This window comes from Sinohyriopsis cumingii, chromosome 5 (genome assembly GCF_028554795.1).
Source record: "Sinohyriopsis cumingii isolate HCF-2022 chromosome 5, ASM2855479v2, whole genome shotgun sequence".
Classification (NCBI taxonomy): domain Eukaryota; kingdom Metazoa; phylum Mollusca; class Bivalvia; order Unionida; family Unionidae; genus Sinohyriopsis; species Sinohyriopsis cumingii.
Genome location: NC_142965.1, coordinates 48,337,575 through 48,362,812, shown reverse-complemented (window position 1 = coordinate 48,362,812; position 25,238 = coordinate 48,337,575). Strand labels below are relative to the sequence as shown.

General features: G+C 33.2%; 1 protein-coding gene across 2 annotated transcripts in view; it reads left to right on the top strand.

The window, feature by feature from the left end:
* The window catches only part of LOC149799104 (protein MFI-like), a 57,982-nt gene extending 37,115 nt beyond the window's left edge, over window positions 1-20,867 (top strand). The window contains exons 10-14 of one of the 2 annotated variants that reach the window (XM_089958115.1): window positions 3,842-3,906; window positions 6,397-6,567; window positions 10,041-10,096; window positions 11,252-11,287; window positions 18,272-20,867. In XM_089958115.1, coding sequence (XP_089814241.1) covers window positions 3,842-3,906; window positions 6,397-6,567; window positions 10,041-10,096; window positions 11,252-11,287; window positions 18,272-18,426 — 483 coding nt within the window. In that variant the 3' untranslated portion in view covers window positions 18,427-20,867. The remainder of the gene's footprint in view (window positions 1-3,841; window positions 3,907-6,396; window positions 6,568-10,040; window positions 10,097-11,251; window positions 11,288-18,271) is intronic. The other variant, XM_089958116.1, reaches the window with a different exon arrangement.
* The last annotated feature ends 4,371 nt before the right edge of the window (window positions 20,868-25,238 follow it).

Genomic DNA, 25,238 nt, shown 5'->3' with positions numbered 1-25,238 from the left:
TATTTTTTTCATCAGTGTGTACATATGATGAAATCGATGTAGATAATAACATGTTAAGCACACAGTATTATATCAAATATGGTACTTGCCTCAGTACACCATGACTATTCCTTTTTAAAAATTCTTAAAAAAATTATTTTTGTCATCAACCTTTTTTCAAAAAGAAGGGCCATGATATTTGTATTCCTATCCATCCATCTGTCCTTCTGTCTCACTGTCAGTTTCATTTCTGCACAGTTTGAGATTTTGAGATTAATGGATCATCATTGGAATTGTGTCATGTACAGTATTATTTGTCCTCTTTTAAAGGTCAAAGGTCGGTATTTTAAGTTCTTTATCACTTTTCTTTATGGTCTACACTTTCAATCCTTTTAAGATTAAGGGATTAAAATTGGAATTATATTATTTGAATGTGTTGTCATGTACAGTATTGTGGGTTCCATCTTTAATGTTAAGGTCAGGATTTAAAGTTTTCTGCACACTTTTATTTCTGGTCAAAATCTTTCAAGCCATTTGAGATTTAGGGATATGATTTGGCATAACTATACATCATCTTTGGAAGGTGTGTTTAATACCACATTGGCAGTCTTATCTGCAGGATCAAAGTCACTTTTCAGCATTGTGAGTTTTGTGTCAACTTTCCTACTTGCTCTATAATTTTTAAGCTGTTTGGGATTTAGTGAGGAAACATGGTACACTCCTACATCATCCTTAGAAGGCATGTCACTTCCAGTAATTTAAGTTTTCCATAATTCAATTTCTTTCAAGCCATCTTATTATCAGGGATTTAACATTTAACTTGTTATATTTATGTATCACCATTTGAAGGTGTGTCAGGTGTCACCTTGGGACCCTATTGAAGGTTATGGTCAAAGATCAGTATCACTGTTTAAGATAAATGCATAAAACTTTGCTTTATATAACACATTTGTATTGAATATTTAAGGTCAAGGTCATGTCATTATTCTAAGGTTTCTGTTTCTGCTTCATTATATTAAAAATATCTGTTTGAGGTACAGGGATGACCCATGTTACATTTATCCTTCCTAGTTTGATAGCATCTCACTCTCATAGAGTCAAGGTTATATCTTTAAGGTCAAAGTCACTGATAACTTGATTTCCCTTTTCTGTGTTCTTTTAAAATAAAAAGATAGAGATGTTGAGATAGAGCAATGGAAGTAGATTACTTTCCTTGTCTGCTTAGCTGCTCAGTCATCAGTCACATTTGATTTAAGCATGGTATACTTTTGGTGACCTAACCGTGGTAAACGGAGGAAAAATCACAGAATTTACTTGTCTTATTCTTGTTTTGCTATTTTTATATGTTATTTTATATGAGTGTTAGGTATAAAACATCACTATGGGAGCCTTTTGTTTGTTTGCATAATAAAGGTTCATCCATTGCAGATAGCTGTATCAGTTTTGGAGTAAGAAATATGTCATTTCTCTCAAAATTGCAAGAGAACAGATTTTGATTCATTTTTTTTTTCCTTCCAAACATTCGAAAAGTTTGCCATTTCTGTATTTATATTTATGTCACTGTAATTTGAATATTTATTTATGACTTTTGAAAAGTAACATCTATTCTCATTATGTCAGGATTGATGGCTTCCAGTTATAGATTTTAAGTTGGATTTTAGATACTAGATTCTAAATGAAAATAATTATTCAGCTAGAGATATTTTACTCAAGGTATTTCAGGGTATGGCAGAGTTAGTACATGTATATGCCCGATTCTAAGATATTTTTGGTCTTTTGTCCAGTATTTTTTCTGGTAAATACATGTTTCTGGTAGATATTATTCCATGATATCACATTCTTTCACACCTAAACATAAATAAAATAGAGAATCGGCACTTTTTTGCCAGTGAACGTATCAGTATGAGAATTGGCTCACTTTATCAAGAAAATGTATCATATTGAATCTTTATCCAGTCTTTTCTGGTCTTCTCAGTCTTTATAAAAGAAGACTTTTCATAGAAAGGTTTGACATATTTTAAAATAAAAATGTCAGATTTTAAATATTTGATGATGAAGTTGATGTTATTGACACTATTATGCAGATGTTTTAAAAATGCCAGTGTCTGTATGACTCTATTACTGCCCATGTCAGTATGACTCTATTACTGCCCATGTCAGTATCAGTCTATTGCTGCCCATGTCAGTATCAATCTATTACTGCACATGTCTGTATTAATCTATTACTGCCCATGTCTGTATTAATCTATTACTGCCCATGTCAGTATCAGTCTATTATTGCCCATGTCGGTATCAATCTATTACTGCCCATGTCTGTATTAATCTATTACTGCCCATGTCAGTATGACTCTATTACTGCCCTTGTCAGTATCAGTCTATTACTGCTCATGTCTGTATTAATCTATTACTGCCCATGTTTGTATTAATCTATTACTGCCCATGTCAGTATCAATCTATTACTGCCCATGTCAGTATCAATCTAATACTGTCCATGTCAGTATTAATCTATTACTGCCCATGTCTGTATTAATCTATTACTGCCTATGTCTGTATTAATCTATTACTGCCCATGTCAGTATCAATCTATTACTGACCATGTCAGTATCAATCTATTACTGCCCATGTCAGTATCAATCTATTACTGCTCATGTCAGTATCAATCTATTACTGCCCATGTCAGCATCAATCTATTACTGCCCATGTCTGTATCAATCTATTACTGCCCATGTCAGTATCAGTCTATTACTGCCCATGTCAGTATCAATTTATTAGTGCCCATGTCAGTATCAATCTTTTACTGCTCATGTCAGTATCAATCTATTACTGCCCATGTCAGCATCAATCTGTTATTGCCCATGTCTGTATCAATCTATTACTGCCCATGTCAGTATCAATCTAATACTGCCCATGTCAGTATCTATTACTGCCCATGTCAGTATCAATCTATTACTGCCCATGTCAGCATCATTCTATTACTGCCCATGTCAGCATCAATCTATTACTGCCCATGTCAGTATCAATGTATAACTGCCCATGTCAGTATCAATCTATTACAGCCCATGTCAGTATCATTCTATTACTGCCCACGTCAGTATCAATCTATTACTGCCCACGTCAGTATCAATCTATTACTGCCCATGTCAGTATCAATCTATTACAGCCCATGTCAGTATCAATCTTTTACTGCCCATGTCAGTATGAATCTTTTAGTGCCCATGTCAGTATCAGTCTATTACTGCCCATGTCAGTATCAATCTATTACTGCCCATGTCAGTACATTACTGCCCATGTCAGTATCAGTCTATTACTGACCATGTCAGTATCAATCTGTTACTGCCCATGTCAGTGTCAATCTATTACTGCCCATGTCAGTATCAATCTATTACTGACCATGTCAGTATCAATCTGTTACTGCCCATATCAGTATCAATCTATTACTGCCCATGTCAGTATCAGTATATTACTGCCCGCATCAGTATCAATCTATTACTGCCCATGTCAGTATCAGTATATTACTGCCCATGTCAGTATCAATCTATTACTGCCCATGTCAGTATCAGTCTATTACTGCCCATGTCAGTATCAATCTATTACTGCCCATGTCAGTATCAGTATATTACTGCCCACGTCAGTATCAATCTATTACTGCCCATGTCAGTATCAATCTATTACTGCCCATGTCTCTATCAATATATTAGTGTCCATGTCAGTATCAATCTATTACTGCCCATGTCAGTATCAATCTATTACTGCCTGATTGATTTCACTCATGGCATTCAGACATAAATTTGAAATACATGCTGAAGACATGTCAAGTTTCCCATAACCATAATTCATGATAGTTTTGTGTTGAATCTTTTAGCTTGTAAGAAGACAAGACGTTGAAAAGAGGAAAAAGAAGAAGAAAATTGAGTGGATGAAGAAAATGTGAGCACCCTTTCTTTAATTGCATTAATTCATCTCATTCCAAAAGTTATTTTCAGGCACAACTTTGAATTATCTGTTATAATAAAGGAAAGAATACACTTTGTTTATTAACCTAATAAATAAATGTAGAAAATATTTGTGTTTTGAGAAATCTCTGAGCTTCAGATCATTTGGTGGAGGCAAAAACTGATCAATTTTCATCAGGAAAAACTGCTGTCATTTAAAGATTTGTTCCTTGAAATCCTCACCTTGTCCTTGTTTGTTTATAGTTACTACATTCTTACCATATGTACTCACTTATAAGCCGAGTTCAGCTGCAAACTGCACATGTCCAGATCTCCATCACATAATGAGCCAGCAGATCTGGGTCAAGTTTGTTATGTGTAATCAGCTAAGTAAACAAAATAGATCCAAGTCTGCCAGTGTATTATGCAATGGCAGATCAGGATCTATGTTATTTGCAGTTTAACTTGATTTATAAGCAAGTATATATGGTATGTCTTATCTGACCAATAGATACAATGCAGTAGATGATGATAATGATGACAATGATGCATACTAATCATTGTGACTGTGGCATTGATAAGGAAAACGATAATGATGATGCTGTCTATTATGATGTTGATTATGATAATATATTTACAATTATCATCATCTTTATTCAAAATCTCCACATTGCAAGCAGTCAAAATACCTCAAAACTTTTTCTTGAATCTACAATGAGAATAACACATGGTAGAATCCTTGAGTGCCATTAGTTGTAAGGAAATGCATTTTGTCTTGATGGTTGGTCTACTTTAAGTTTTGTATGAAAGTTATGGCACACATATGATAGTTTTCATTGCTTTACAAGTCTTTGCAGACGTAGGTAAAAATTTATGAGATAGTATATACAGGTTGTCAGTACAGTAACTTGCTCGTGATGGTTGTATTGCATCGAGTTTGAAATTGGAAGGACATATATTTCATGAGAACTGAAGGGTCGAGCATGGTTTGATGTCCTATGAAATAATATACAATACTAGTACCCAGATCAAGTTACTGTGTGGATGATGCTTGCCTTTTATGTTGTCGTTCTTCTTTTTTTACCTTGATTGCATTCATCTATTCACTTTGTACATTGCATCTAAATATAGCTTAACAGTTACATGTACACGTTATTGTTCTTTGGTGACATCATTCTTGATAGCAAGTGATATGAGATTTCAGATCAGTCTCAGGAACAGTAGCCTTTACCTTGAGTTGTCTAATAGTGTGTATATAATAAAAACATGTAAGTATCTGTAGTACTTTTAGAGTATCAGGTTTTGAGATTTGAACAAAATATTTTGTGAGATTTTAGTAAATTGTATCAATTTGAAATTGATTTTTTTTCTGAATTCATCAATATGCATTCATTTGAAGTGCAAACTTCGGTTCACTTTTACCACACATTAATACCAGTTAAGTTGTAGATTGTGTGGTATATTCACACAATCATGGTTGAAAGGTCCTCTTTTGTCACACATTAATGTCAGTAAATTGAAAATTGTGTAGTATATTTACACAATCATGGTTGAAGGGTCCTCTTTTACCACACATTAATACCATTTAAGTTCTAGATTGTGTGGTATATTCACACAATCATGGTTGAAAGGTCATCTTTTGTCATACATTAATGTCAGTAAATTGAAAATTGTGTAGTATATTTACAGAATCATGATATAAGAATTCTCTTTTCCCATTGATTAATACAAGTAAGTTGAAGATTGTGTTGTATATTCATACAATCAGGATTAAAATATTCCTTGTTACATTACATAATAATGGAAGATGATCCAACATTTTGTGAGAGTTTTTTTTATACTGTTATATATCACAACCATGCATGCCAGGTATATCTTATTTATCATATGAGCAAATTACTGATTTTGTTTTTTTTTTAAATAAAGAAACTGAGAAAAAGATGGTTCAAAACCGTGTTGAATGCTTATAGTTTAATTTTATTTCACTTTTTTAGCTCTTTAGTTTAATGTTATCTCTTTTGACAACAAGATTTTATTTGTGTACATGATGTTCTGAGATGTTATTTTGTGTGATTTGAATTTCTAATGTAGCTTTAACAATTTTTCAGTCATACTGTTATGATATTTGCAGTGTGGCAGTTTATAGTGATGTCTTGCACTGGGACAACATGCCGCAGACACATAGCATGATGTCCCACCCAATCACATGATCCTGACACCTGGCCGACCAGTCCTAACACTAACCTCTTAATGCTGAGCGCCTAGTGGGGCATCTGTTAGTATCATTTTTATAAGTCTTTGTTATGGCTTGGCCAGAGTTCGTGCCTGTGACCTCCTGCATTTGAGGCTGATGCTCTAACCACTAGGCCTCTGGAGCGGTCCTGAGATGTTATTACACTAATTAGCTAGCTCTCAATATACAAACTGCTTTTATTGAATATCATGTTGATGACATCATTTGATACAAGTAACTGTTTGATAACAGGTATAAACAAGGAATGCTGAAGGCCAAATCCGATGACAAGGAGACAATAGCCTTGATTGAGGGCGCTGCAGCAGGGATGGTAGTGACAGTTGAAAACTTTGGGCCTGATGCTCTGGAGGATTGGGAAGTTGATGAGCTTTTAGAATGGACCACAAGTCTCAACTTTGAAGAGTGAGTTTGGAATAATATTTTTTGCCTTAAGACATAATGATAATAGTAATAATAATAATAATGATGATGATGATGATGATGATGATGATGATGATGATGATGATGATGATGATGATGATTATGATGATGATGATGATGATGATGATGATGATGATTATGATGATGATGATGATGAGTGTACAGTTGGGAAGAAATCATTTATAATACTTAATTGCTATTGTTTATATATTAGAGTCTCTTTTATCCAAACCCTCTGAAAGATAATATAATAATGACTCTGTGTTGGGGATGGCACAAAGCTGCTGGTGGGTGGGGGTGGTAATTACATTGTGTTGACTCTGCAAAACTCTGTTGAGCAGAAGACAAATAATGTAACTCTGAGATTGGGATTTCCTTGCCTCATTGTTAACCTGTACTTTAATTTTTTGTCTCAGCCATTTATTTTCAAAGAGGAGAGAAAAAAAGTATCCAATTTTTTTCCAACACATGAATGATTTGCTTTGCCTGCAAACAAAGAGTAGTGTTTAGCTTTATGACATCATTAAAATTCACGATATTGTAATATGACATCATGAAATCCTCATGTAACAATCTGAGATACCTGACCAGAGACAACCCGACTGAGACAAAATAAGTAAGGGTTGATAATTTGCGACATGTCTCTTGTCATATGGGTGAGAATGGTTTGGATCATCACAAGTTTTGAATAATTGAATCTGTTTGTATGTTTTGGGGAATTGATGATGGTTCAGAAAGAGTAAAATTTTAGGGATAATTGAAGTACGGTAAATTAAAGCTTTTAGCTGTTACTTATCTTCGAAAAGTTTGGATGATTTTGGGAGAATTTTATCATCTCTTCCTGCATTCTGTCATTTCCTTTGCATGAGATGCAGATAGTTTACATCATAAATATCAGGTTAGCCCTTTGTTGAATAAATTCATTTTATTTTCTATCACAGACTCACATTGACCATCAATAAATGTTTCCTGCTTATTTCTTCATTTTAAAGCTATAATCAGTCTGTCAATTATATAAACTACTGTGCTAGGCAGTCAGTGAATGAACTAATGAGTCAGAGTTTTATAATAAAATGTTGCTAAAGTTATCAGTGGACAGTGATTATTTTCAAATATTATTATTATTATTATTATTATTATTGTTGTGGTTGTCTTTTGGTTGTTGTAATTAAATCAATATATACATATTCTTAAGCACCTGTTGAACAAATTTAGGCATGCTTGGATCATTCATTCATTTTTTTTTTTACTACTGTATTTACCATATATATTGGGATACAATAAAATAAAATAAATTGTGTTCCTGTCCCAGAACTTATGGTGAAACTTTTTCATCTGGGTCACATGTCCCAAGACTTAAGAAAGAGTATAAATTTGTGTTGAATTTTCACCCCACCCCCCACTGCACATTGCAATAAAATATATAAGTAAAATGCTTATTTGATAATAACATGAAAGAAACTAACCTTGTATTGTTATCATTTATTCCTCTTTTTTTTCATCATGAGCATTAAAGAATAAATTATATCCATGAACTCCATATATATAGTATAGGCATCCATACTGAGGTGTGTATTGCTTATGTCCGATATAACATGAAACATGAAACATTGTTCATTGATATGAACATTGAGAAACAAATTGTGTTTTGGTTATGCTCAAAGGTTTGAATATTTTATCCGACTGAAAACTGGATCCAACAAAATTGCAAATGATAGGGAAATAATCAACTGATTGCTTGAAGACATCTGCCATTCACGCATGGCATGGTGTTAGGTGCAAAATAACCAAGATTGAATTGTATCCAGGTAAACTATATGACAGTGTCTTGCAAATAAATAATCATTATTTGAAGATACATTCACTTAAGTGCAAGTGACAATCTTTTTTCTAGTATGAGTTGCAAAAAGTATTATTAAAGCAAGTTACTGATGTATATACTATTTAACCGTAAATATCAATACCCATTTGTATTAATTATAACTAGAGATGCCAAGCAAATAGAATACCAGATAGGGAATAAACACAACTGGCGGTGAGCAGTAAACTCATTGTTTGAACTTACTGACAGGACTTCAAAGACAAAGGTTATTTTTATTACAAAGCCTACCAACCTCAGAAGCCGACTGTATACTTTTAAGCATTTTTTTAAAGGATATAAATACAAAGGTTATTTTATTACCAAGCAAGCCAACCTTGGAAGTTGACTTTGGATTCTTTTAAGCATGCAGATTTGTTTTTTTTGTCTTTTAATATACAAAGTCAGCTGAGATATGAAAGCTAACTTTGGTTCCTCTTCACTGGTAATAATGGGAATTTTAAAAAATAAATTGAAACAATGGAACAGTTTTTAAAGTGACACTATATTGTGCCTGGTGCGCTGACATTGATGACCCAGTGTTGCCCAGAAGATTTGGAGAAAATAAAATCATTTGATGAATTCATGAAGGCCAGAAGAGAAGATGATTTCACAGACAATATGATCATTAACATGGATGAAATTTTAGTGTACTTTGATCTCATCCCTGGACAGACTGATGATAAGATGGAGATTAAAAGTGTGAGGATTAGCATGACTGGTACAGATTTTAAAACTCTGACTTTAGTCCTTGCAGTTCCTGCTTCATGAGATGTGTTGCCTCCAATGATAATTTTTCATGGCATGAGAAAGCTGAAAAGATATTCATGCACTGAAATAATGGATCATACATGCAGGAAAAGGGTTGTGTTGACAAGATGCTGCTGCTGCTGCAGTGGATTAAAGAGTTTTATCTCAAGTACATGGTTTTATATTTTTAAAAATAAAATTACAGTTTGAGTAATTTTTCTGATATGTAATTTTCAGTTTGATTTAAAGATGTCCTACAACTTATGACTCAAAACAAACAATGTGTCTAAGAATATACAGTGCATCTAAAAATTACTTTAAAAATTTATTTATGGTGTCCCAACAAATACAATGTCCCAACATGAGGACTTTGTATAGCGTCTAATCTTTAGAAGTTCTAAGCGCTTTACAACATTAGACAACACCTATAAGATTTAAAAAAAAAACATATAATGATATGATTACAAAAACACCATGAAATTAGAAAACATTAAAAAACATGCTGAGAATATTTAAGATAGGAAACATTATTAGGTCTTTAAGTTTGTTCTTGCAGTCAAAATAAGTGAGTTTTGAGAGCCCTCTTGAATGTGATCTTTGTGTCTAAGTTCAGTGGGCAATTCATTCCACATTGCTGGGCCCTGGTAAATAAGGTAACACAACTTTTTACTTTTTACGTATACCAAAATTTAAAAAAAATAACTTGCAGTTATAAATATGAATATATTTCCTTTAATAAGGTTCTCACTATAAAGATCAGATTACACCTAAGATAAACTGAATCAGCACATTTTATGTCACCCTCAATGTATTACTGAATTCAGAGACTTAACTTTTCTTTTTCCAGTTACTTGAATGGTTGGAAGGAGCTAGCAACCAGTTCAAACTCAGAAAAACAAGTTGGTATGTACACTTTTCAAGTATATTGGAAAACAGTTTGCATTTCTTTTGGGAAAAAAGAAAGCATGGTTTATTTACCATTACCTTTAGAACTGTCAATAGACAAAGCAGGATGCATTTTAAATGAAAGATCTTATGATGATAAGTCCAATTTATATTGGTCACTAAAATATGTTAGTAAATCGGTGATGGTGTTGAGGATGTTCAAATTATAACATACATTTCTGTATGCATAGATTAACCTTCTAAAATGAGCATAGGCACTTTACGTTATTATTGTGATAAAGAGTGGATGTTTTCATAATGCAAAGTCTATAACAGGTATTTCTCTTTACCTATATTACTAATATATAATCATTCCAGGCACTCAGCATCTTTGATGTGCTAAGGAGTGACTTTTTTATAATGCAGAGTCTATATGTCCAAGATGTAACAAAAGTTGCGCTTAACTTTCTGTAAGGATAAGAAACTCAAGACAATAACATTAATTTCAGGTTTGTTGTTACTCTTTTTTTGAAGAAAAACTCCTTTTTTAATTATTTCACCTCCGATTTTATCTGCACATGTTGGAATATTCAGCATGTGTGTTTTATGTTTCAGTGTTCTTCCCATTTTCTTGAGAGAGAAACTTGATAATAAAGCATATGTAGATTTGATGGTTTTGGCTTTGGTCTGGTTTACAGATGTCCACATAAAGTATTGTTTTATGTTATATTACGTACAGTTTGGGATTTGCTCTTGTTTCAAGATGTAAACATACAGTAGTGTTTTAAGTTATAGTGTCTACAATTTGGGATTTGGGCTAGTTTGTAGACATTCACATACAGGAGTGTTGTAGGTTTAAAAAAAATGCAGTTTGGGATTTAGGCTGTTTTATTTTAAACCCACACATGGCATTGATTTAAGTTATAATATCTACAATTCGGAATTTGTGTTCATTTATAGCTGTCCACATACAGAAGAGTTGTAAGTTATCGTATGTGTCAGGAAGATAGCAGGGACCCAGAATAATACATCATTATTTGGGTGGGGTAATCAGTAACCAGAGATAATTATTATGGTAAGATAATTTGCTGTAGAGGGGAAGCTTTATTAATTGAGTCATGTTGCTCTTAAAAACATATAGAAACAGTCATTACAAGATTACATTTTTTATAGTTCACATGTTGTGGCATCAGCAGCTGATGGGATCAGGTTTGTTTACATTGTTATATGCTTACTGGGATCTTTGCTTCTTTTCTTTAAATGTTCTTGATGGTACAGGGTCATTCCTTTAAATATGTTTTGCACACAGTGAACATTGTATATTAAATATTGCAGTGGGAATGGAATACACACAGCATAATTGTCACCACTGGGAATTGAGCTGCTTTGTCAGTTTCACAGTTAGGTACAAATACCTTAAAACTAAAAAGCCAAGATCAGCAAAATTGTTAAACATATACCCTTTCAGTAAATAGGTGCTTCCAGTTACCTCCCCTTGAAGTCAAACACATATAATAGGTACAACATACATGTGCACATAAATAATGGTGACATCTAGCTTCTGTTGGTTAGTGAAATGGAAAGTAGATTTTAATTACCTCCCTTAGATGAGGTCAAACCATGATAGCTGGTAAAACCTACACATGCACAAAAATGATGGTGACATGTAGCTTCTGTAAATAAGTGTCAGGTAGAACAGTTTTAATTCTCCATGTTCAATATTGTTGTGTAATCATTGGTCTGGTAATCATAAGCTAAAGGTGATAACTAATCAGATCTGGCCTGCTGGGCCCAGACAAACATATAATCAACAGAATGGGGTCAAAAGTCACACTGTTATTGGGAGATATGAGATGATTATTCTTGCCTTTTTCTTTTTAATCAATTATACTACCAATTCATATGAGGCTTTTGAGCAAGGCAGCCCACTTGCTCAAGCCATGTAGTTATATACTTATAAGACCAGCTAGACTGGTTGGTATGTGGCCTAATATACTTAGAACACTACATCAGTTCCAGATGGCTATAAGCTCCAGACCAGCTAGACTGATTGGTATGTGGCCTAATATACTTAGACCACTATATCTGTACTAGATCACTATAAGCTCCAAACCAACTAGACTGGTTGGTATGTGGCCTAACATACTTAGACCACTACATCAGTACTAGATATATATAAGCTCCAGACCAGCTAGACTGGTTGGTATGTGGCCTAATATACTTAGACCACTACATCAGTTCTAGATGGATATAAGCTCCAGACCAGCTAAACTGGTTGGTATGTGGCCTAATATACTTAGACCACTACATCAGTTCTAGATGGCTATAAGCTCCAGACCAGCTAGACTGGTTGGTATGTGGCCTAATATACTTAGACCACTACATCAGTTCTAGATGGCTATAAGCTCCAGACCAGTTAGACTGGTTGGTATGTGGCCTAATATACTTAGACCACTACATCAGTTCTAGATAGCTATAAGCTTCAGACCAGGTAGACTGGTTGGTATGTGGCCTAATATACTTAGACCATTACATCAGTACTAGATGGCTATAAGCTCCAGACCAGCTAGACTGGTTGGTATGTGGCCTAATATACTTAGACCATTACATCAGTACTAAATGGCTATAAGCTCCAGACCAGCTAGACTGGTTGGTATGTGGCCTAATATACTTAGACCATTACATCAGTACTAGATGGCTATAAGCTCCAGACCAGCTAGACTGGTTGGTATGTGGCCTAATATACTTAGACCATTACATCAGTACTAGATGGCTATAAACTCCAGACCCGCTAGACTGGTTGGTATGTGGCTTCATATTCCTTGTCTGCTCTGATATGAAATCCAAATGGTTATAAAGCCTGGACCAGCTATGCTGGCTGGTACCTGACTTTTATACACCTAGACTACTCCAATACTAAATGTCTTTAAGGTTCAAACCCACTAGACTGGTTGGTATGTGACCACATATACCCAGACTACTATAATACCAAACATCTATAAGGTCCAGACCTGCCAGACTGGTTGGTATGAGGCCACATATATCTAGACTGCTATAATACTAAATGTCTATAAGGTCCAAACTACTTAGACTGGTTGGTATTTGGCCACATGTGCCTAGAGCAGTGCAGGAGGACCAAATGGCTGTAAGGTGAAAACCCACTAGACTGGATATGTATCCTCATTTACCCAGACTGCTACAATAATGTAATCACTCAAATTGTGATATTCTTTAGAAAAGTTTGTTAAAAAACATTGGATATATGGCTATTTTAAGGTATTCTTTTGCATGATATATTTGTATCTGTTTGGATGTTTGGCTTTTCTGTACCTTCTGCATGGTATATCTATTCAAGGTACAGGTGTGACCCCCACTATAGCATGCTCCGTTATAACATGAATTCAGATATAACATGGTTGTGCCATGGCTCCCAAAATTTCATATATGCATGTATGTTTCTCATGCACAAAAGAAAGTTCTTTCTTAAAAACACAAAAAGTAACATGTAAAAAGTTTATTGTCATTTTTGGGAAAAGCGATCTCGTATGAATTCTAATATAAGACAAGCATGTGTGGCTCCTGCAATTTCACATACATGTATTTTTCTTGTACTAAAAAACCCCCGTTTTTTCTTCTTAAAGGTACAAAAAATAATGTGTAAAATGTTTAATCAGGGATCAAGCTAGGCTTTGCTGATGTCACAAATTGCGATTTTTATTCCTTACTGGCAACAAAATATACCTTGTGGCGATTTTTTTCCCCCCGACATTATTGAATGTTTAAACTTGTATATACAACCTTGTGTTTGGAGAGAAAAAATTAAAAGGCAACATGAAAGGAAGCTGCAAACTTGATATAAAATGCACTGGAATTTATATATTGTTAGATAAACAAATTCTTTGTGCATATGTGACAAACCATCTGAACACTGCATTGTTAATCTCAGTCTGCCTATTCTGACATCTGGCTTGAGAACTGTATGATGTGAGGTCTTGACAATGATGAGGCACTATCTCATAATGGATCTTTAAAATGAAATAGGGTTGGATTATCGACCAATCACAAGTAATTATTATATTTATTTTGACTGACCTCGGTATGTGGATGGTAAGAAAAATTCTTTTTCTTTTCACTCATAGAATTAAATCCTTCAGAACACTCAAATTTTCTGCAGTAATCCCTATCAGAACAGAACAGAACTCCTGTGTATTCATAGTTTGTTGGCCTATTTTTTTCATTAAAATTCTGACACATTTGTGGAAGGCAGAATCACTCCACCACCAGAAATGTCATGAAAAAAATAAAACAAAAAAACCCCAGAGATCTACTTGGTTTATCTATGCTACTGAGACTAGCTACAGCCAGCCAACTTTTGAAGTTTGAACTTGCCTATAGAACTTTCAGCAATTCAAGTATGAGCAAATATAACAAAATGTTTGCCCCCTAAGTACAGGAAGAGTACATGCACTTTAAAAAAGAAAAATCTTATTTGCAGGAATAGAGAGATTCTTGTTACCTGCAAAGTAAAATTAGACAGCATGCACAATGGTAATTCTTGGGATTTAACCTAAATGGAGTCTATATGGATATAAATATTGTGAATATTGAAACTCTGAAGGAGTGTGGTATGTATTTTCATAGTTTACATCTACTATTTAATTTATTCATGTTTTCTCTTTTTGACAGAAGCTTCAGCTAAACAGGGGCAGTAAGATACACCCCCCCCCCCACAAAAAACCCACCAAGAAAAATAACAAAGAGCTGAAATCTCTCTCTTATATCAGGCAATATTTTATTTTGATCTTGAGGTGCATGAAGAAAAATGCAATGCCTCTCTGTCTGTATTTCTCTTCAAAAAAGAACTCTGGAAAAAGCATTTTGGCATTAATGATGCAATTTCCGAAGTGCTGGGAATCTGAAATAGCGTACAGTAACACCTTTAATATTTATGAAACCTGAAGTTACTATAATTTAATTCTACACAGCATCATGAATTTCATCCTGTCAGTAACTCTATAAATTTTCAGGTCAGCATCATTATATGTAGCTAAAATTATATAATACATTTAAAATACTTCATGTGAAACAACTTAGGTACTTTCAGTTCCATTTAATGATCCTTACCTGCAAGGTTACTAAGTTACATATAAGATAAAAATCACGATGCTGTGCAGAATGAACTGAAAAGATGAGGCCAAGTTATTGATCTGGCCTTGCTTTATATTCAGCATTGACTTATATGTTGATAAAAAATGGAAAATTTGCTAAATTTGCTCATTCGACGTATACTCCGAATCGACATATAGGCCAGCAAATATGGTACCATTACTGGTGAATTTATCAGTTGATGATTATTTTCTATTGTTTTTTAAAGCCTGAATGTTTTTTGTTATTGGACATTATTTTGCACATCTGGTAGAGGTGCACAGTTATACTGGTATTCCAGTTTAATTTGGTATTTTTTCCGGTGGTACATACCACAATACTTTTTCACTGTATTGATACTTTGGTAGTTTCTATCAGTAAGAAATGTATGGGAATTCCCAAATAATCCATTAATGAATTTAATGATATTAACAGCAGGTTTCCATTTTTATGAGAAAATAGTGCAGAATATTGTTATTATCTTTTTACAAAACAGTTTTATTTGTGCCAAATTAATCTTGCTTATTTACAAATATAATTATATTTTTATCCTTTAATCATATGTTCAACATTGCCACATATACAAAAATGGTGACCTGGTTGGATGTTGTGAAAGATATTCAGGCCAAAACCAATTTTTGGAAGCATTTTCAATTTATGTGAATTTGGCTTTCTGGGTTGTTTTTTTTTAGCATATATTAATGTTCTAAGAATATGTAATCCTTTGTATGAATTTGCAGGAGAGTTGTTGTTTTCTGTTTGAATTTTTGTAATTTCTCAAGTTCACTAAATGTATTTTCTTATTTGTTGAGAAAATGTGTTATATGTTTACTGGCCCTCTCTAATAAATATTTTGCCTCAGTATTTTCATCTCACTTGAAGTTTTCATACCTTTTATATCAATAGTGTAGCCAGTAGAGAATAGGTTTAAGTGTCAACATTTCCTGTTTTTATCAACAACCTCTCTAATGTCAGCATAATATTTTCACAGGGTGTCAGCGATACAGTAAGCTTAATCGGCAGGGTGTCAGCGATAGTGTAAACTTAATCGCCAGGTGTCAGCGATAGTGTTAGCTTAATCGCCACACTTTGTTTAGTTTTGAGATGACAAAATTGACATACAAATTAATCTTCTTTTAGGTACTTTTTACTTTTGAGCCGAGATATTTGTATTTTATTTTATTTATCTCAAGAAAGTATACTTGTTTCAGATAATATAACGGATATAGTATGGTGTTATTTTGCAATAAATAAAAGCTAGATGTTTGTTTTCAGCGATTTACAGATGGAATTTGTTTAAATAAGTTCAGGACTTTCCCCAGAACATTAAATTCTTAGTGAATTAGCGGGTCATTCTTTCTGTCAGTAAGAAGTGCATGATGTCACATCTTAACTCTCCTGTAAAAAATGTCATAGAAAATTGATAAATGGAAGTCAACAACTTTTTACATCATTGGCATTGTTTTGTTTTTGTTTAAAATCTCAGTCATGTTGAAAGTAGAATTTTTTTTGTATGTATTACTGTTTCATATAGTCAGTAAAGAACATTAAATCTGTTATGTTAGATGAAAGGTGTGATGCTGGTTTGCTTCCCTTGCATTGGAAACTGTAAATAACAGCCATAATGACTGAGCTTTTCCAGTAAAACATACCTAGGACCCAAAGGAGGCTCTTTCAGTATGGAGTACTCACCCATAGACACCAAGTCAGAATTTTGTATCATTTTCATACGAACTCTTTGAGTAATCAGAGTACCCTGGCATATAATTTTAAAGAACTGCCTTTCCTGGGTACCATGTATGTTTAAATGCAATAGCTCTTAGCTTTCTTGGTTTGATTATAAACACTGTACACATAAAAGAGGAAACATTTTTGGTGTGTATGTGTGTTTATATATATATATATATATATATATATATATATATATATATATATATATATATATATATATATATATATATATATATATAAACAGGCAGTTCAAGTGTTGATCCATATAGGGAAATATGGAAAGGTGTGAGAAAGATAACTCTGTGATTTTTTGGGGTAAATTACAGCAGTTCTTGAAATTTGATTTTCTTTCTTATACTTAAAAAAATTTCGTTTTGGAAGATACATTTTAAACAGAAAAGAAATTTTATAAATTTTTTGTTGATTTTTTTTAATTGAAATTTTGTTTTTACCCTGGGCCATTTAGGATATTTACTTTTTTATTAGTTTCAATGTTATTTTGTAACAAGTGTGATTTTTTTCAAAATGAAAATGCTTATAAATTACCCATGAATTAAGAAACATGTACTTCTTTGGTAGATTGATCATGAAAATTTGCATGTGAAGAAATGGGGTGATGGTTCACATTGTTTTAGGGACAGTGTGTACATGCTTGGTTTCTGCACAAAATGGAGAATAGTTGCTGATGATGAGACTGTTATTTTTTAACTGCATGTTTTCTATCCACAAATATTATTATTTTGCATGTGCTTGGGAGCTCTGGGCCCTACAATATTAAATGTTATATTTGATGGCGGATATTTCGTCTTGACTTACTGAGGTATAGATCAATTTTTATATCAGCATAAATTGAGTCTTTTCATCTGACATTCTTTTATTACTCATTGGCATAATAATTATCACCTATCAACATGCATTTATTATTAGCTGTTCAAATTATAAATACCAAATAATGACTTGAAAAAATATGACTTATTAAGTTGATTAAAATTAATCTGTTAATTTTTGTAGATGCTATGAAATCACTCATTTTAACTAATTGTATTTTCCTGTAAGCTGGTTAACTATTGTTGAAAAAAAAAATTGGTAAGTTATTTACTATGAAACAAAGGTTTTCTTTTTGCAAAAAAGACCAAAAACTAATCTGCCCAAACTTGGCTGAAAAACAACCCTACATAAATATCATGACTTGTGTCGACTCTGTCATATAATGAAGATTCTTGTAATGCCACAGATATTATGTAAACTGAAAATGATATTTTTCACAATAGAAGAACAGAATTGTAAACTGATTTTTTTGTCCATTTTTTTTTGTAGAGGATAAAGTCCGTCTTCTCACCAGTACAGCTGATCCATATGAGCTGAGTCTGTCAACAGGAGCATCACACTACCAGTCCACCCGGCAGTCACAGAACACACCTGTCTCCAATACTGACTCACACGGACCAGGAAAAATACCCATTCATAGTTGATTATAACCACGAATTTATTGCTGTTCTGATGACAGTTCTAACAGACCAAACAGTATTGAAGCTTGATTCCAAAAACAGTGTGTGCATTTACCTGTTTTATTACACAGTGCTTTGTTTTTATCTGCAAATGAATCTTACTACAGTGGTGCATACTACAAGCTGACTGTAAGCATCAATTGATTATATGTGAAAAAGTGCTTTGGTGCTCTACTATAATAATACATTATAGTTCTCCAAAGACAGCGAGTGTTTCTTGGAATCATTCATATGCTACATTATCTGTCATTTTTGTTATATTTTATTTTTTTTATATCAAAAGTTTAGGACATTTAATCTGTACCCAAAGCATTGTTTTTGTTTTGTTATTGACAGTTTAGGAGTGTTTAAGCTGTAACCCCAGCATCTTAGTTGGTGTTGTTATAGGCATGAAGAAATGTATTTCTTTATGTTTTATTTGTTATGGACTATTTCATGTTCATGGATTAAATTTTATATTGATCATTGTGGGTTGTGACAAATACAAACATCTTGGATCTGAGTAAGTATATATACACAAGTTTAAGTTTAAATGATATTTATTTGACATAAATATTTAGATTTGGTTTTGCAACAAAGAATTCCAGGATTAGGAAACAAATTCAGCATGCTAATTTTAATCCTTGTGTTTCAGAATATGAATTTAGATTAACCATCATACAGATATCTTTAAAAAAAAATCACATTTTTTGAAATGTTGCTTAAATATCTGATTCCATAAGTTGAATGTAACAATCCATTTCTGTTATATTATACCAGTGTATTTTACACAAAATAACACTTTGCAAAATCAAAGTACGTGTTGTAATTATTACAGGAAATAAATAAAGAAATAAATGCTAATCATGCAAGCTTAACAGGCCATTTTGTAAAGTCTGAGAACTGTTTTCAGATATACTTTGTGTTATTTAAATTTCATATCACACAGCATTTACAATGACACAACACACATTCATAGGACATAATATTGCCTTAAAGAAAACCATTTTGTATAGATGATATACCCTTGACTGGATAAAGGATTTTAATATTTATTTCAAACATGTATTCTGAATTTTATCTTAACAATTTTGCACTGTTAACATTTTAATGGGCACCATAATAGTTATCCATTTCTTATGTGATTATTTAGTGTGCAATAAAACACTGTCAGAAAGTCTTGATGCTTCCACAGTTGAATAGATCGGGGGGTTGGCAACCTATTTTACACTTTGTGCCACTTTTTTTCAATATTAATTACAAAATGAACGAGCGTGTGCCACCATTAAGAGAATAACACTGTTAAAATCTGGATTTTTTTGCTGCCCTTTATGTGCCACACAAAGTCTCTTGACGCACCAACCCCTGGAATGAATTTAGAGTTTGCTATACATTCAGGTTGGAGGGGACTTTTTTTACCAGTATAACAGTACCAAAGAATATTTGTCAACTGTCATTTGATAGCCTTTTGAATTGATGCACAGAATTTATTCTTCTCAAATTCCTTAGCTGCTGATTTAGTTAATTTTTGATAGAATGTTTGGTTTGTCGGCATTAGTGGCACTTAAATCACATTATTGTCATGCAGAGGAAATAGGAGCTAAGTGCCCCTCCCAAGGACACATCAAGGTAGCTGATTCGGGCTGCCTTATCTCAGTATCATGCTAGTGACCCTTGTATTGTGAGTCTGATACCCTTATCTTCAAAAGTAATAATATCTCAAGTTTAAAAAATTGCCAACTTTTTAGGAGAGATTTTGTTTTGGTATGAAAATTTCATTGGAAAAAAATATTATGATTTTTACTAATTAATGGTATATGGAAAATAAAAGGTTAGAATAAAATGCAGACAATAAGGTATTTTTCAACTTTGCTTCTTTGCTGCCAGCTTCTGATTTCATCAGACTGAAAAATAAATAGGTAATCTACATTGTAAAAACAATAACTCTATAGCATATTAAAAATTACAGACAGTGGCATTTGTCTAAGGTATTTTCCAAATATGGACTTGTTCAAAAAATAATCTGATCAATTTATATTCATCATTATCTGTGATATTTAGTAGGAGAAAGTGCATGTGTTTTTGCATGCATGGGAGAAGGAGAGAGAGAGAGAGAGCATAGGATTTTGTATGCTAATTGTTATGTAGAAAAATTTATAAAGCTATGTTAATTTTAAAATGGAGATGTATATATGATGTACTTTGCTTTACATGGGCTAATTATGTCAAATAACAGTAGTAAAACATAGACTCATACAGATACAACATTTGTATTATTGCTGTATTACATAGACTCATACAGATACAACATTTGTATTATTGCTGTATTTGATTGCAGTGAATATATAATGAACCATGCAACTATAAAATGTACAAAATTTGTCTTATAAATGTTGAGATGAATAAAACCTTTTTGTTCTTTATAATAGTTGCAATACACTTTCAGTTCATGTGTATAATAGTTGTAATGCACTGTCGGTTCATGTGTATAATAGTTGTAATACACTGTCGGTTCATGTGTATAATAGTTGTAATGCACTGTCGGTTCATGTGTATAATAGTTGTAATACACTGTCGGTTCATGTGTATAATAGTTGTAATGCACTGTCCTTTCATGTGTATAATAGTTGTAATGCACTGTCGGTTCATGTGTATAATGGTTGTAATGCACTGTCGGTTCATGTGTATAATAGTTGTAATACACTGTCGGTTCATGTGTATAATAGTTGTAATGCACTGTCTTTTCATGTGTATAATAGTTGTAATACACTGTCGGTTCATGTGTATAATAGTTGTAATGCACTGTCTTTTCATGTGTATAATAGTTGTAATACACTGTCGGTTCATGTGTATAATATTTGTAATGCACTGTCTTTTCATGTGTATAATAGTTGTAATGCACTGTCGGTTCATGTGTATAATAGTTGTAATACACTGTTGGTTCATATGTATAATAGTTGTAATGCACTGTCAGTTCATGTGTATAATAGTTGTAATACACTGTCGATTCATGTGTATAATAGTTGTAATACACTGTCGGTTCATGTGTATAATAGTTGTAATGCACTGTCGGTTCATGTGTATAATAGTTGTAATGCACTGTCGGTTCATGTGACAGAATTTTATGAATGTGACAAGGCTGATATGCTGCCATCATCAACAATGAATTTTATGAATGAGACAATAATTTGATGAGAGTGCATAGTTATGAGCCTTCTGTAGTGAAATTACATAAATTATACTCAGTTAAAACTTGTATTATTGCACCATATATCCATTCACATGCACCACACTGATCAAGATGTCTTGTTGCATCATATAAAAATAAAGACAGATTTAAGTGAATTTAAACCCCATTGTATGAAATCACTTATGTGCAAGACCATTTGTCTTGAGAGACATGATTTTCAGTGCACACACCAGTCATTTAATTACAGTAATTTCATCCAATGAGACCATGTATTGTTGGCAAACTGGGAGGTCTCCTAAAACAGGTGTTACTGTATTTCTATCTTAAAGAAGAAATCGTGCCCCAATTCCCCCTCCCCCAAAATACACTGAAGTACCAGTATTCCTTGTTGTGACTAGTATTTTAAATGTCAGGTCACCATCTGAAGGTTTTCAGTAACAAACTTTATTAATAATAATATATCATAATAAATGTGTCTAAGCTTTAAACAGTATGAGTTTGATTGGTTCTATATCTCATGTTGAATGAGGCATTGTGTTGTATAAATACTACATGAGGCCGGATACTTTTCTGGAGTTTAAATTGACAACAGTGAAATTAAGCAAATGACTTTGCGAGTCCAATTTGTTTCTTTCATGCACGGCAATTTGAAGCTTTCATACCTTCTTGGGACCACAAATAAGGCTTACTTTATATAGATCCTTGAAAATTCAATCAAATGGATATCTGTTAGCTGCCGTTTATACAGATCCTTGAAAATTCAACAAAAACGATAGATGTTAGCTTTCTTTATATTTGTTTCAATGGAAAGTCAGTTTTGTAAGTTTGTGAACAACAAATGTTGCAAACACCATCAAACTCTGTGTAAACATTTTAAACATCCTAAAAGCAGCACACTTCAAAAACGCAGCACTTGTCTTTCGCAATTAAAAGGTTATTTAAACAGTGTGTATCTTGTTTTGGTATTGAAGGGTTGAATAGAGGCGCATTTTGTATAAATTCAGTGTAGGAACAAAGGGACATTTTGTTCTTGCGGAAGTGGAGAATTAAATCTGATAAGAACTTTATCTTGGAAATCACTCCTTGTCAGATGCAATGATATCTAAAGCTCCAAGATAACAAGCAACACTCAGATGTGTGTACCAAATAACCCAATGCATTGCACAATCACCTGTCAAAATGATGTAGCAATTAGGTATGGTTTGCTTAAATGTATGACCGATTCCTTACTTGTTTATTGGGAACAGGATAGAAAGATTGAAGCTTTTTGAAGGCAGGAAAGTGGTTTTTGAACACTAACATTTTGAAATATTGGTGGTTGCTAAGACAAAATCCATGTAGTTGGAGTTAGTTTCTGTTGAAACCACTTACTTTAAAATAAAATTTGGCAACATGCACTTTCATATTTCTTCATTTTTAAAATTAAATTGAAAATTTCACTAGATTTACATTTGTTACCTTAAAGTGATAGACTATTATTGTGGGCAATAAGAATATTGTAGAAAAGGGAGCAGTTTCAACAAGAATTAGAGATACATAAAATCAGTTGAAGTAGTATTTAGTAATGTGGATCAAAGCTAACATTAGGGCAAAATCACAAAAAATGTATTCTGATCATAGTCCGTGAAAGATTAATTCAATTCTACTGTTACATCACCATGGTTACCATTTGATGATCTTTTCAACATATGTCGCTCTTCATCACTTTGATCAGACTAGAGCCTGTTGGAAGAAATGCAAAAACTTTTATCATAAATTTCACATTTTGATAGCTGTCATAAAATAAAGAGTAAATTAGAATCTTTAGGTATGCTGAAATATTCCTGCTGTGTTTATCACCAAACTTACCCGGATTTTTGTCAGAAGATCTTTTAATAGTATGTGCAAGATTCATTGGAAAGAACAAAGTTACAAAACCCTTTAAATTTTTTATCATCTTCACCACAAAATAGTGTACAGTCTTTGATCACTATCAAGGTTTTATCATCTTCACCACAAAATAGTGTAAAGTCTTTGATCACATTCAAGTTTTTATCATCTTCACTACAAAATAGTGTGCAGTCTTTGATTATTCTTTGCATTTCCAAAAAAGTACTTGATTTAATTTTCCAATTTTAGGGACAAAATCAGTACAGACTGATCAAATACATAGAGAATACTTAAAAGTGAATTCTTTTGAGATACTGAAAAAAAAATTACATTTTATGTTAACAGTTTTGACATCTATACACACATTAGAAATATACAACTTTTTGAGTCTCATAGAAAATCCAGTTTGTGTGAAATTTTCACAATATAATATTTGCAATCAGTTATTCACAAAATTGTATGTAGTAAGGACTATATGTGTTCACAAGTCCTGTTCAATTGCAAATAACATAGACCCTGATCTGCCAATCTGATCTGCTGATCAGGGACTGTGTGTTGTTTCTTCCGCTGATTACTCCCAACAAACTGCAATAGACCCTGATCTGCCAATCTGATCTGCTGATCAGGGTCTGTGTGTGTTGTTTCTTCTGCTGATTACTCCCAACAAACTGCAATAGACCCTGATCTGCCAATCTGATCTGCTGATCAGGGTCTGTGTGTGTTGTTTCTTCTGCTGATTACTCCCAACAAACTGCAATAGACCCTGATCTGCCAATCTGATGTGCTGATCAGGGACTGTGTGTTGTATCTTCAGCTGATTACTCCCAACAAACTGCAACAGTCCCTGATCTGTCAATCTGATCGACTGATCAGGGACTGTGTGTTGTATCTTCTGATGATTACTCCCAACAAACTGCAACAGACCTTGATCTGCCAATCTAATCTGCTGATCAGGGAATGTGTGTTGTTTCTTCTGCTGATTACTCCCAACAAACTGCAGTAAACCCTGATCTTCCAGCACATTATATGACAGCAGATTTGACTCTCTGCAGTTTGCAGTTGGGCCAGACTTACAGTGAGTACGACTGGTATGTTGAATTTTTTTTATTCATAAACATTTGATGTCATTACATCATGAAGATTTATAGCATATCAAAGACATGAAAAAGCAGGTGTACTTGAGCATGATTTGTGGTGAAAACTCTGTATAAATGTATTGACTATGCTTGCATTAATTTAATATGGTTGGTAAATTAATAGACGGAACATGTGGGTAAGATTGAATTAATGTCCCCACAAAAATGTTAAAATACACAGTACATTGCAGTCTAAGCAGTTGGTAATTAATGAAATTTGAAGCAGGTAGTAAATAATGAATTTAGAAGCAGGTGATAATTGATGAATTTAGAAGCAGGTGGTAATTAATGAATTTAGAACAATGTGCAGGTGGTGAACATTATTTAACATGTAAATGTACACAAAAACAATGTTAAGTTCAAATAGAATATTTTCATTTCATATATACATGAAGCAGACACGGAAGCAAAGAGACGAAATAAAAGAATTGATGTTGATGTTGAAAATAGCAGAATATCTGTGTAGAAAAGCAGGAGACAATGCCTGACCACAAATGAACACCAACTGCTTTCATTTTCCAATATGATTTCTAACAGTATTAACAAGTACCCTGATAATGACACTGCTTACAGGCCAGTTCCTTCATAAAATGACAGATTGC